Genomic DNA, 13,281 nt, shown 5'->3' with positions numbered 1-13,281 from the left:
GTGTAGTACAGACAGAGGGGTTGAACTCTATTTTTGAACAAAACACACAAACCTGGCAGCTCTGCATATACCTTTCCAGTTAACCCAGTGAGGAGTTATAATGGTGGGAACAAGTCTCTACTGGGCATACCCAAATCTATACCTGCTAGTGGTACCGCAGGCCAAGTCTGTTATCTAATTGATAGATACACAGAGAGTTTGTTGGAAGAAGGCAGCTGACAGGCTTTTAGCATGCTTGCTGCTGTTGCAGACAATCACAAGCTTTTAGTGCTGATGCCAGTTGTAGTGCAAGATAAATAATTTACTTCTGAGATTATCTTTTGGCCTCTGCAGTGCAGACTACGTCGCTGATAGGGCTCTTTGTGCCGTGTGACCGAGTAGGAGGGAGTGGAAGCCATATTAACTCCTCCATCCACTACATTTAAAGCAATCCAGGAGCAGTTCTGCTACATAGTGCTGTATCTGGCCGTCACCAACCTCCATCATGAGCAGTGTGGTCCAGAACCCATACATTGGCCGAACCCCAACCGCTCGGGTGAGTAGCTAATAGTTTTTGGGATGGATTGATGGATAACGGGATAGATGTTGCATGGATATGCAGCCCATGTCTGGAGGACTATGGGACAAACATCCCTTAGTGCGAAGGGGAAAATTGTTGTGGCCCAAAATAGTTCAACATCTGTTTGTCCAATGTCTTTCTCTTATTCCTCTTTTACTTGAGACACTGCTGTCCTTCTGTTCAGCGTCAGTGAAACTAGCCAGAGGATATGTTCCATCATCGTCATCAGGATGTGGAAAGAGGTGCTTAAATTATTAAATGGCTGGGATTTCTTGGTATAGCACTGTGTAGAGAGCAGTGTGAGGACATAATAAAGGTTAGATTTTATAGAAAAGTTATTATACGGTAGAGCATTTATACAAGAGCATTTATTGCAGAGCATCTTTGCAATAATGAAAATAATCATTAGTTGCAGAGCCCTAGTCACAGGCCACAGGCCTCTTGAGGCAGTAATACACACCAAACTCCAAACCCATCACTCAGGATTGAAAAGTGGACAACAAAGCTGCAGCCTCACTGTTTTAAAACCAAGGACACAGAATGCAGCCGACTCTGTGTCACAGCTCACAGTTAACCCACCAGCATGTTACTATCACTGAAGGACTCGTCTACCAGCAGGCTTGAAAGGCAGCGCCATAAGAACTAGAAAACCTGCAGGCACCTTGCAGGGATACATACAGACCGTTGACTGGAGTAAGTGTGATGTAGCTTATCAAACTGTCAAAACTGAGCTCACTACCATTCGAAAATAGTATTGCACAATGGCAGATGCTGATGTTAATACATCAAAGATATTAGGTAATAGTGAAGACAAAGCAAAGGCTGAGAACAAAAGTATGATGGTGCAGAATTAACCAAGAAGCAGAGGAGTACGTTCATTATTTTAGTCATGTCATGCCTGTCAACTGGACAGTTCTGATTCACTGTAGGGCTGCATAATCACCTAAAATCAATATCACAGTTAGATTACATATACCTGAATAACAGTATCTTATTAAATATACAGTACCTTCTCTGCCTTCATAATGGAGCTCTTATTATTTGCACTAAAAAATTATAATCAAACAGGAAATTATGGATAGAGTAATACATTATTTACCATATTCAGTAATTAAGAACACTTTTAGGTATTCTTTTGCTAAAACAAACTTCCAGCTTCCAGACTGTGGTCAGGAAGCAGAGGAGAGAGGAGATACTGCTGTACAGATACAAAGAGAAGTTGAAGCTGACGTAAGGATTAACCACATCCAAGCACTCAGCTGCTGGTAAACTAAACAATAGAACAAAGCTTGGTTGTTGAGGAGCTTTAACACTTATTTTCTGACAAACTGTAGGTCATACATACATCAGTTACTGCTAAACTGACTCCCATCCAACATTAAGCTCACCTGCCATCTCTTCCTCCCACACACTCACCTCACACATTCCCCAATCAGTGCTCTGCTTCTCTGCTGTTTTTCCATTATATTTCAGTGTAGCTTGTTTTTTATTTTGTATTGTGTTGAATGACACATATGTTCCATACAATGGATATTACACCTTTTTTTCTGTAGCAGCTTGTTCTCATCTGTACCCGCCCCCAGCTGCATTTCTCCAACACTTGTGTGGTTTCGCCTAAATATGTACATCGTTTTGACCTGCAGGTGGAACAATGTTGACTCTACTTATGAAATAAACCCACACAGCAAACTCTGTGACTGTGTATCTATAGGGCTACGTTTGATGTTCTTTCAAGGGCTACGTGTATGAAAGCAGCCTGTATGAAGAAATTAATTTATTGAACATTTTGATCTGACTTAAATTATGGTTGGTTAGAGAATCATGTTGGTTTCCTCACTGCCAGAACAGAACTCCCAACTAAGCAATGGCAGACACTCACTCTCAAGATATGTGGGCCGTTCCCACCAGGAGACCTGCTTGTTCTCACTGACTAATATTCAAAATAGGAGGAAGTTGAAATTGCTAAAAAGCCCACCTTGGCGAACATAATTAAATGAGAAAGTCTTTTGTAAATCAGTACATTGTGAATGACAACCATACTCTGTTGTATGTGAATTCGAAACATGCTTCAAGGAAAATGGTGTTATGTAAACATCCTCGTGACTCGTCTTGTAGTGATGCTCACTCTGAATGTAAACACTGGCACCCTGAACATGATGTTTTTTGGTAACACTTTATAATATTAATATTTAATATTAACTAATGCATGACTCGTGATGATTTAATGCATGAATTAAGGCAGAATGTATCATGAATTTCTGTTTCTCACCATTAACAAATGAACATGAAGTCACTATGACTTTAAGTGATTAGTTCACAATTAATAGATCATCAGTTAAGGAATATTAATTGACAGTTAATTCATACATTAATTGTTATGCAACCAATTTAGCTGAATTCCTCTAACGTAAAATTGTATGTAATGTATATACATTTTCATGAATATTGGACATGTAGACATTCCTGTTTCCATACCTACTAATTATACTTGATGATATACAACATGCTGTATATCATGTGTAGACCACACCATATAAATTTCATGTAAAATCGGATGTTTGTCACATAAGACTGACTTCCTGTTGTTAGTAGGTAACATGTAGATGTGTTCAGGCTGGGACTCTTATTAAGCATGAGAAATATGGGACAGATTGGACAATGTAAAGTGGAGTTACAACAACTTCCTGTTTAATGCCCCAAACATGTTTTGGGCAAAATTGACCAGCACACCCTACGCCAAGGGCATTCCATTAAAATTGAAAAACTTCACAATTTAGCATCACAAAGGCTTTTAGATGCTACCTACCAAATTTGAAGTGGCTCGAGTTAAATCTCTAGGAGGAGTTCATTAAAGCACAATGCCAGTCAAAGGCTTCACATTGCAAAAGAAATGGCTGACTTCCTGTTGGACTTATGGTATGGCTCCAAGAGGCTTTTTTAAAGTCTGGAGATGTTACATCTCATTACCAATTTTCATAAATATACATCAAATTTAAAAGTTTGAAATTTTCTAGGGGTTGCCCTTGAGCCATTTTGCCACACCCAAGCCCAAGATCATATCAGATATCAAGTCACGCCACTTCTGATGCATGCTCAAAGTTTTGTGAGTTTTCGAGCACCCCTACCACCTCAAAGATGCTAAAAGAAATTGGGGGGTCCTATAGAGCCAACATGCCACACCCAAGTCCAATTGCAAAATGAAATCCATTTACTAGTATACTAGTATATTGATGCATGAAATCCAAAATGGCTGACTTCCTGTCTGGTGAAAAAATTTCAAAAAATATGTATTATGACCACGATGAGAGCAATGATCCCACTAAATTTCATGAACATCAAAGCAACTTTGTTCCAACACGGCCCTGCATTTGGGGGCGCTATGGAGCCCGTTGGCCTCGCCTGTCACTACTGTCACTACAGAATTTTGCAATTTTCGCCAGTTCTGACGTGCCAATTTTTGTAAGTTTTCGAGCATCCCAAACCCCTCAGAAATGCAATGGTGTGGGGGAATGATAATAATAATAATCTTTACAAAAACAATAGGTTCCTCGCACTTTCATGCTCAGGCCCTTATAAAAAAAAAAGCCCACGGACACATAAAATAGAATACACACTGAACAATAACAGTTATTCAAATGTTGCAAATTCACCCAAGTCAATGTCATCACACACGGACTAGAGGCTGCAATCCCTCCTCTCTTCCTGTTTTGTCTGACAGAATGATAGAAATGATAGTTTGGAGGATAAGCCTCTATCAGTGTTGCCACATCAGTAGTGCTGTTTAGCAAGGTCTCAGTCAAAAACATATAATGCAAATTCTTTTCAGCTATCAGGTCATTAACCAAGAAGGATTAGTTAGCCAATGATCTGACATTCAAAAGAGCTAATTTGAGCTGTTTGGATTCTGTGACAGGAGAGGAGAAAGGGCATGAGGTAGATTGGCACCAGGGAATCTGGATCCAGTGATGTTTGGATGAACCCCATCAGGTTTAAAGTGGTCTTTACAGTTCCAAAGAATATTGAAATTGTCAGTACACTTTATTCCATGGGTGAGGCATGCTGATGTCAGCCATGTATTCAGGCCAAGGAGTCTGCTAAAAGATTCAATTCCTTTCCCAAAACTTGCTACTGGTCCAGAAATGTATAAATGTTGCAATTTACAGTTGCTCAGTTTTTCCAGTAGCAGGGAAAAGTCTTTTTTCAGGATCTCAGAGCCAGTTTTCCTTTGCAGAATGTTTAAAGACCCAGTGAAACATCTCTGTTAGCTCCCTGACAGATGTGTTATCCACGGTTAGATTTTCAGTCCTTGCCATTTTTACATGCTTGGTTATAGAGTCCTGAATCAGACTGGTGTCTGGCTCAGGTGCAGCCTTTCTTCTGGCACTCAGCCTAGCAGTGGTTTTTGGGCTATTCTTACATTTTGGTTAGCCTTAATGTTAGTGATGTGATTGGCTTCCTTGTGTTCAACATTGTTAGTATTAGTCAGAGGATCATACCTGTTAAGCAACGAGATTTCAGGTGGTGGTGCTCTCTTATTTGATTTCTTGCTGGATTTGCCTCTGTAGCAGCTGACGTCCGACCAAGTCCTGGCTGGAGTTGATGCTTTTGGTCTGGCGCCAGTGCAGTGTCAGCACGAAGCGTCATTAGGGAAGGCTGGTTTGGGATCCTCCACAGCTAATCCAGTGGTGTTAGGACATATCCAGGGGAGCGTATCAACTAATCTGAGTTGCTATTCAATCACCAGATCAAAACTAAACTTCTGAATGTCAGTGGACAACCAGCCACAAGCTATCAGTCAGGATGTTGCTGTTTTCCTAACTGAAGCTGCAGGGAAGGTAAAGGCATGAGTGAATGCAGATAGATATACATCAGCAAAAACAGAAATTCTTGAAACCATTTGAACAAGACCCACAGAGTGATGTGAACTGGAAAGGAAATTCTATGTTTCTCAAAAAGGATGGCAGGCAAATGATGAGTCACGGGTCATTTGTGAAACTGTGGATTTTAAACAAGGGACAGATGTTATTTAGCATCTAAGATGAGGAGGAAAGATGAAGGGTGGACAACTCAACGGAAGAACGTCAGGCAAAGAATCTCTTTTAATGCCCTGAAACTAACATATAGAGCACGAGATGGTGACATGAAACCACACAAGGGAAAGTAATTTTAAATATTAAACAATGTTATATTATTCTAAGCAAAATACCTCTATAGTAGGAGAAAAATAATGTTTATATGTAGCTAAACAAACAAACCCTAACTCTAAATATTAAAAATGTGGATGACATGAAATATAAATAATGCATATTTAAAAAATCAACCAGCATCTGTTCTGCAAACCTGTTCCAACATGCAATTGATCCACCAGTCATTTGTTTGAGAGGCATCAGATATCCACAAAGACAAAGAAACCTCAAAAGGGAAACACTTCAAAAGCAATATACCCAAACATAGATTTGACTTATTTTACTATCAAAAAAGACATAAATGAAAAAACATGATAACCATAGAATTACTCTCAGTGGAAATTTAACTTTTCAAGCAATTCCTATATGCAAGCATGGTAAATAAAGTATTGCTGCATGTATAAAAATTGAAATGTGGGGAAAAAAAGTGAAACAATTTCAATGTAAGTTTTTTTCAATAAATTTGATAATAATGCACATGAAATGTATGCATTTTAATAACAATATAGATATGAATAAGTGAATATAGATGCAAAAAATTCACCCAGTAACAAGATTTAATACTTAAAAACTGACAAATGAAATGCAAATAAGGTGATCCTGTTGCACAGCCTTGTAACGTATACTTGTAAAGTATCATCCTGTAAAACAAACACTGACCACAACTTCTTGAGCTCAACAGACTGTGCGAACCACATGAAGACGCAACCTCCTCACACTGAGATAATTCTTAGTAAATACTGTATGTTGAATGGCAGTGACTTCCTATTTGTGGTCCAGTCCTGCCCTCTGGGGGAGCACCTTTGCCTGCACAAAGGGTTTGGTGTCACCATGAGCCAATGAATGAAATGTCCTTTCTGGGAAAAAAAAAGTGAAAAAATACACATTTAGCTGAATTAATTTAAAAAAAAAATACAGTAAAAGATACAATTGCTCTCCAAGTCCACTAATATCCAGCATTAAGCATTATGAGAGAATGATAAAGGATGATCTTAACTGTTTTAGATGGTCAATTTTAACTTCAAGCAGTACTATAGTGCATGAGCAATGTGAGCCAAACAGAAGTATGACTATACAGTATCGTTAATGTGTCCTCCATAAACACATGCGTTTAATGTCTCATTTGAGAGGAGAAAGAATTTGTACATCAGGCAGATTTCTTAAATTTAGATAAACCTCTAGATGTAAATCCTGTTTGAGAATGATCCTAGGGATATTTATCAATATGCAGCTGTTTCATTCAATACCACAGCTCTACATTTATAGTGAAAGTTTTTGCACCTTTCAGATGCTCTGTCATCATGTATTTTGCCACAAAAACAAGGTAAATTTCAAATGACCATAAAAATCCTGACTGGCATGGTGGGGTTTGAACCTGCAAAAGATGGTTCTGAGCCGGGTGAGATAACCACTGAACACCCGGAGCTAATAAGCCCCAAGACAACAACCAGTGTGCAGTGAGCAGAGGGCAGGACTAGACCACCACTTGAAATGGACTGGCGGTCGTCTTATCAGTCGTTACCATTAGGTCTTTACCAACACTGACATGACAAAATACATGAATATATCCTGCATAAACAAACAATTTTAAGTTTCAAGCAAGAGTTTGTAGATCATAAGGACAAAGCTAAACAAATATCCAGACAAATTACTGTGTAATTAAAATAAATAAAAAATGTTGTGGCAATGCACTGCTATTTTGATGACATGACGATGATGCTCGGTCATATCACTTACTATTTCTCTGAGCTTTGAATCTGGCTGAAGGTGAAGTCTGAATATTTTTGTTGGCCTGTCAGTCTTGATGGATATTAGGAAGTGGTTTGGTTGCAGGGAGGAAAAATCTGTGGGATGTGGTTTACAGGAGACTTCTGTCACTGATGATGGTGCTACTGCTACCAGCAGCCAGGCTGAGGAAGCTAGCAAGGCTAAGACTTTGGTGGGAATGGCACTCTTGATCTGGAGCATGGCACTGACTGTTGTGGAATCTGAGTTTGTTGTGGCAAAACAGTTCATTCACGCTGCGATGGACCAGGCAACAGAGGGAAAAGTGGACACTTTCAAAACTGCTTTTTAAGCACAACAGTTTGGAGGTCATGCCAAGTGTGATGAAAGCTCTGAAACTCGCTTTGACATTCGGTGCCTCTACTGCCACATGAGAAAACTCCTTTCCAACGTTGAGGAATGTTTTCACGGACCACAGACGAGCCACGCTTCACACCCAAAGGGCCCAGTTGGTGCATCTGGCCTTGAGAAGGATCTAACTCGAAAGTACCGAAATTAGTGGAAGGAGACAGTTATGAGGAGATTCAGTTCCTAGACGTGTCAAATTCAGCTCTTCTAAGGGTAAGTTCAGTGCATTAATATCAGCTTCAGTGTCTGTGTGTCTTTGAGTACATTTAACAGATCAGTCTTGTATAGTTTTTTCAGTAGTCTTGATGCCGTGATGGGCTATGTATGGATAAGATACGTTTGAACACGTTGTATTTTAGGGATGTTGTACTGTGGGGGCAATAGTGGCCTAAAGATTAGAGAAGCGATCTTGTGAGTGGAGGGTCACCAGTTCAATCCCTCGGACCGGCAGGAAACTGATGAAGCAGCACTTGCCCCTCCCTCGTGACCCCCACTGAGGGGCCCTTGAGCAAGGCCCTTAACCCCAACTGCTCCAGTGGCAGCAGATCAGACTATGGTTGTACTGGCTGTACTGTGTGAATGTGATCAGGACTTTCTTCCTTCAGATTGTGATTGTGATTGGAGCAGCAGTGTTTGTGATGAAGTTGCAGTTACCTGTGTGTAATACTGTACGGTGTTGGATAATGACCTGTGTTGATTCTGTTAAGTAGCTGTGCGCTAATATTGTAGGTTTAATTTGTATTCTAAACACATATTGCCTGCACTTTTTAATTTGTCATGGCGCTAACCTTGTGTACACCTGCATGAATATGACCAGATGTTACTCACTATACTGTGAATAAGCTAATCATTATGAAGCATATTAGAAACAGCTGATGGCAATCAGCCAAAACAAGCAGGACTTCAGTGGTCTGTGTGAACGCTTCATTTTAGCAGAGAAGATCAGCTGTGAGACTGTCAGTTCTCAAAAGATCATCTTGTCTTTCAGTTGTTCCTTCAGCCAACACTGCTATGTCTCTCCACAGTGAATTATCTTCCCGCATGCCACAATTCCACAGATGTCTACCAAGGCACCCAGTATGTGAGTAAGGATACTGCACGGTTTCAAAAAGCATTTTCATGTGCATGTGTGCACGTTTATCTTTTCCTCTGCAAAGCACATCAGTCCAACACATCCAATACTTCACTCACCCATAAATGATTCAGTGTTTGTAATTCATAATGCAGACAGCAGAGACCATGAAAAACAGCTGTGATTACGTTACAAGCCATGATACACAGGGCAGTAGGAAGAGATGAGTGTTAGGATTATCCTGCTGATTGACACCACCTGTTCCTCTGATAGTCTGTGTGGGGCTATTTGTAGACATGGCTTTATCACACTCCTGTTTGGTTTTGACACCAGATTTTGTTTCATCCTCAACTTCTAGATGCCCAAGCCTGGGGGTGGAGGAGGGGTGCCACCTGGGAGTCGAGAAAACATCGGGATATGTCGAAGCAGTAGTGTCAGCAGTGGATGTAGTGGATCTGGAGGCAAGATAATGTCCCTGTCGTCTATGAATGAGAGTGTCCGCAGTGGCCTGAGCTGCTTCTTGTCAGAGCAGGCACTGGAGCAGGAAGAAAGACAGCAGCGCAGCAGCCAGTTAGCAGAGTTCCAGCGTCTGAGGGAGGTTCGCGCAGCTGCTCAGCACAAAAACCTGGAGGATTTCCTTAGGATGAACCATGTTTCACTCAGGGAGAGCATGTCTTATGCCACTGGTATGACTTACAGGTAAGATGAGGCCAGATATGGTGCACATATGGTAGAGAAAGTCTTCAACCAGCCACTTACAATTTAATTTAAAAAACTGAATTCATTCCCAGCAGCAGAGTTCACTCAAGCACAAACATCTCAACAAAACACGAGGGCTGTAGTCTCCTGGTCCATTAGTTGGTAGATATGCTCTTGTTGCTCCAAATTCTCATTGGTCAAATAATCGCTGTGTTACTTTCATAAGGAGAAAAGTGCTACATCGATATCTTTCCAGGATTAATCCATTATTTCCTGCAGCGGGACGGACAGACTAACAAATTACCTGTGAAAACGGGGTAAATTCAAAACACCCCCGTTGTTTACACAACTGTGAACTCGCCCAACCTGATGGAGACTGCTGGGTCTAACTGTACTCAACGTTTACTGAATTTGTGTTTCTCCTATAATTATAAAAAGGAGAACCCCGCCAGGCCAAAAAAAAATATTTTTAATGCCAAAAATAACACCAAATATCCATTCATTTGTAAATCAATAGTGTTTGGGAGCCTCTGTGTAATGTTGTTCCGATACGTGTATCAACCTCTGTGCCGCTGCCTAGGAAACTCTTGGTAGCGTATTACGAGTATTAGTGTTATCACTTTGGATGTTTCTGTCTTTATTTTAAATATGCTAATTCTTTGATTATATTTTTGTCTTTATTGCTTTTTCTATTCTTGACTCTTAATTATTGCTGCTCACTGACATCGATTCCTGTGACCTGCGTGTTATTCCTGCCTGCAAACCAAATCTCCTTCAGGATAATAATAAAGTTGAAAGTTGAAGTTGAAACGTGTTGTTCCAACTATGATGAGTCAAAATGTTTGGTGTGAATAAGGTTTAGTTTATACAGTATAGACTCAGCAGGTAGATGTATTTAATTTAAACATGATTGCACTCCCACTGCACTTTATTAATGATATTATGATAATAGCTAATAACTAATAATATGATATATAGTTTGGGCATGAACATGTAGATTTAACAAACATGTTAACACTGTTGTGAAAGGTTGCTTTTTCCAGCTAAGAGACATCACCAAACTGACACCATTCCTCTCATTTAATAACCTTAAGATTGTCACAAATGCCTTCATTTCCTCTGGGCTGGACCACTGTTCTTGATTTGGGTGTTAGCCAGTCATCCTCGTCTCGCTCGCAGCTGGTGCAGAATGCTGCTGCTAGACTACTAACTGGTACCAGGAGGTGAGACAGCATCACACCTGTACTGGTGTCCCTGCATAGGCTACCAGTCGAGTTATAGGACTGAGTTCAAGGTTATACTATCTGTTTTCAAAGCTTTATGTGGTCTGGTGCCCCAGTACATCTCTGAGCTCCTCTGCCCCCTTTCCAACCCCAGATCTCTCAGATCCTCAGACCAGCTGCTCCTGGCTGTCCCTCAGTCAAGGCTGAGGGTTAAGGCCGGTCGCGCATTCACAGCCGCCCACAGCTTTGGAACAGTTTACCAATTTCAAATCAGTCCTCTCCATCTGTAGACACTTTCAAGGCTAAACTTAAGACCCACATGTTTTCTCACGCCCGTCGAGTGTCCTTCAGGTTTTATGTTTCATTTTTTATTCTTCTGTGTTTTCCAGCTGTTCCTTTAATTATTTTTTGTGTATGATTATGGGATAGTGTTGTTATGTTTTCTCTACTGCTTCTTTGCTGTCACTATGTTATTTTATTTTTCATTTTATTGTACAGCACTTTGGTGGCACATTTTTTCTAAATGTGCTTCATAAATAAACTTGATTTGATTGGATTTATAATTAGCTGTTCTCACTGGACTGTGATTTTTTTCATCAACAGAAATCTGGGCAAATCAGGGCTGAGAGTTTCCTGTCTTGGATTAGGTGAGTGCATGCATGCATATCTACTATGACAATGAGACCATCTGCACGTCAACATTGTTGAGCATGCTGCAACAGATTTATAAGAGCAGAATCAATGGATTTTATTATCTTCAACTATTCTGGCAGATTATGAGCACTTGAGATTGTAAGTATCTTACAAACAATAAACCTAACAATAAATCACCTGGTTCACAACAGTTTTGGCAATTCATATCTATCTCCTCTCTATCGGGATGGATAACATAATTAAGTTATCAGGAAATATCACGACACATAAATAATAACCTAATTCAGTTCTGCTCAAACTCAACACACACCAAACCTCCAGCTACAGATCAATAAGCAATATATATATATATATGTTTGAATTTTTATTGCATTTGTTCAATATATGACAGAATGTATCAGAAACATAGGAGATTAACCTTAATAAATGAAATGCGCTATGATGGGATGCTCTGTCATCATGTATTTTGCCACAAAAACAAGATAAATTATAAAACTCAACACGTTACATCACCACTGTCATAAGCCTAAATTACACAACAGGTAGTTCCGACCAAGCAATCTGATTGGTCAACTAGATATTTAGAACGTGTTCAAATCAGCGTGACAGCACACCTAGCCATGCTTAAATGAAAAAAGCCTCATCACTAAAAATATCACTCCGCCATTCATTAGAACTACAGACTGTGACGTCACGCTAACAACAACACTTCTGGGTAGACGACTGTTGGTTGATTTGAATTGAATATGTGAACTTGGCAAACTTGTTTTATTCTGTTGTCATTTTCAGTTGTAACTGTAACGTTTGAAGATATATAGTCTAACACGGTGGTCCGACCGATCTGACGTTTCTGCTGGCTTTATTTAATGAACTGTGTTGCTTTGCTAGTGTCTATCGTTTGGTTTGTTTTGTGGGGGATCTGCGGTGAAAACCCAGAGCTTTGAGTTGTCTTTCTTTTGTGTTTGTGAAACTGGATTGAACTGAACTGATTAGGGGTTGTGGGGAAAACAAAACGGACCCTTTACCGAGTGGATTGAACTCTGAGACACACACACACACACTGAAAAACCCGAACACTCATACAAAGCAAAATTTGCCATTTTCTCTTCAGTTGAGAGCATATCTCAGCTTTCACTCAGCTGTGCTGGTGTGTCAGTGACACGGCACTACTAGCTTAAAAATATACACACGCGCCTCACAATATGAATACATTTTGTTTATATCTGTTAGAGCCATTTGTATCTATGTGTGTGTTAAGGTCATTCCCTGGTTGCCACAGTATGTGGCGTATTGGACAGCAGCATATGGAAATGCATATGTAGAAGAAGAGGCAACTACTCCTCAGGTGTGCTGCTTACCAGGAGAAGCACACAGTTTTTTGACCGCCGTTTAGAGGCTAATCTTTAAGCCTTTTTTTGTTTGTTTTCATGCAAGTTATTGGTGTAAGTGTGTGTATCGCAAAGGCTGTATTGGTACACGGTGGTAAATAAATACATCTTAAGCCACAGATGTTTGATTTACCACATGGAGCCACCGTATGACGACGTGTCAATTACATATCTCGGTAACAGCCCCTCACTGTGGCTTAGGTTTTTTTTGTTTTGTCAAAATCAAGTGATGGATGAGCGATGGTGAAATGTGGGGAGTGATAAAAATCACCCAAATGAGGAGGTCTTCCAGTCTTTTCAAGAGCCTGATCGTGCAAGCAGTTGTCTGCAGGAGTGAGGTGACATCGTCCATGTAGCTTCTTAGTGC

The 13,281-nt window shown here is 40.2% G+C and overlaps 1 protein-coding gene across 4 annotated transcripts in view; it reads left to right on the top strand.

Moving 5' to 3' along the window:
• Positions 1–373: 373 nt before the first annotated feature.
• The window catches only part of LOC122983041 (voltage-gated potassium channel subunit beta-2-like), a 54,301-nt gene continuing 41,393 nt past the window's right edge, over positions 374–13,281 (top strand). The window contains exons 1-4 of one of the 4 annotated variants that reach the window (XM_044352743.1): positions 374–535; positions 8,904–8,955; positions 9,309–9,649; positions 11,476–11,519. In XM_044352743.1, the coding sequence (XP_044208678.1) occupies positions 8,920–8,955; positions 9,309–9,649; positions 11,476–11,519 (421 nt within the window). In that variant the 5' untranslated portion in view covers positions 374–535; positions 8,904–8,919. Of the gene's footprint in view, positions 536–8,814; positions 8,960–9,308; positions 9,650–11,475; positions 11,520–13,281 lie in introns of those variants that run through there. The other 3 variants (XM_044352744.1, XM_044352742.1, XM_044352741.1) reach the window with 3 other exon arrangements.

The sequence above is a fragment of the Thunnus albacares genome, chromosome 5, assembly GCF_914725855.1.
Source record: "Thunnus albacares chromosome 5, fThuAlb1.1, whole genome shotgun sequence".
NCBI classification, from domain to species: domain Eukaryota; kingdom Metazoa; phylum Chordata; class Actinopteri; order Scombriformes; family Scombridae; genus Thunnus; species Thunnus albacares.
The sequence above is the reverse complement of the archived record's forward strand: the minus strand, read 5'-3'. Positions and strand labels throughout refer to the sequence as shown.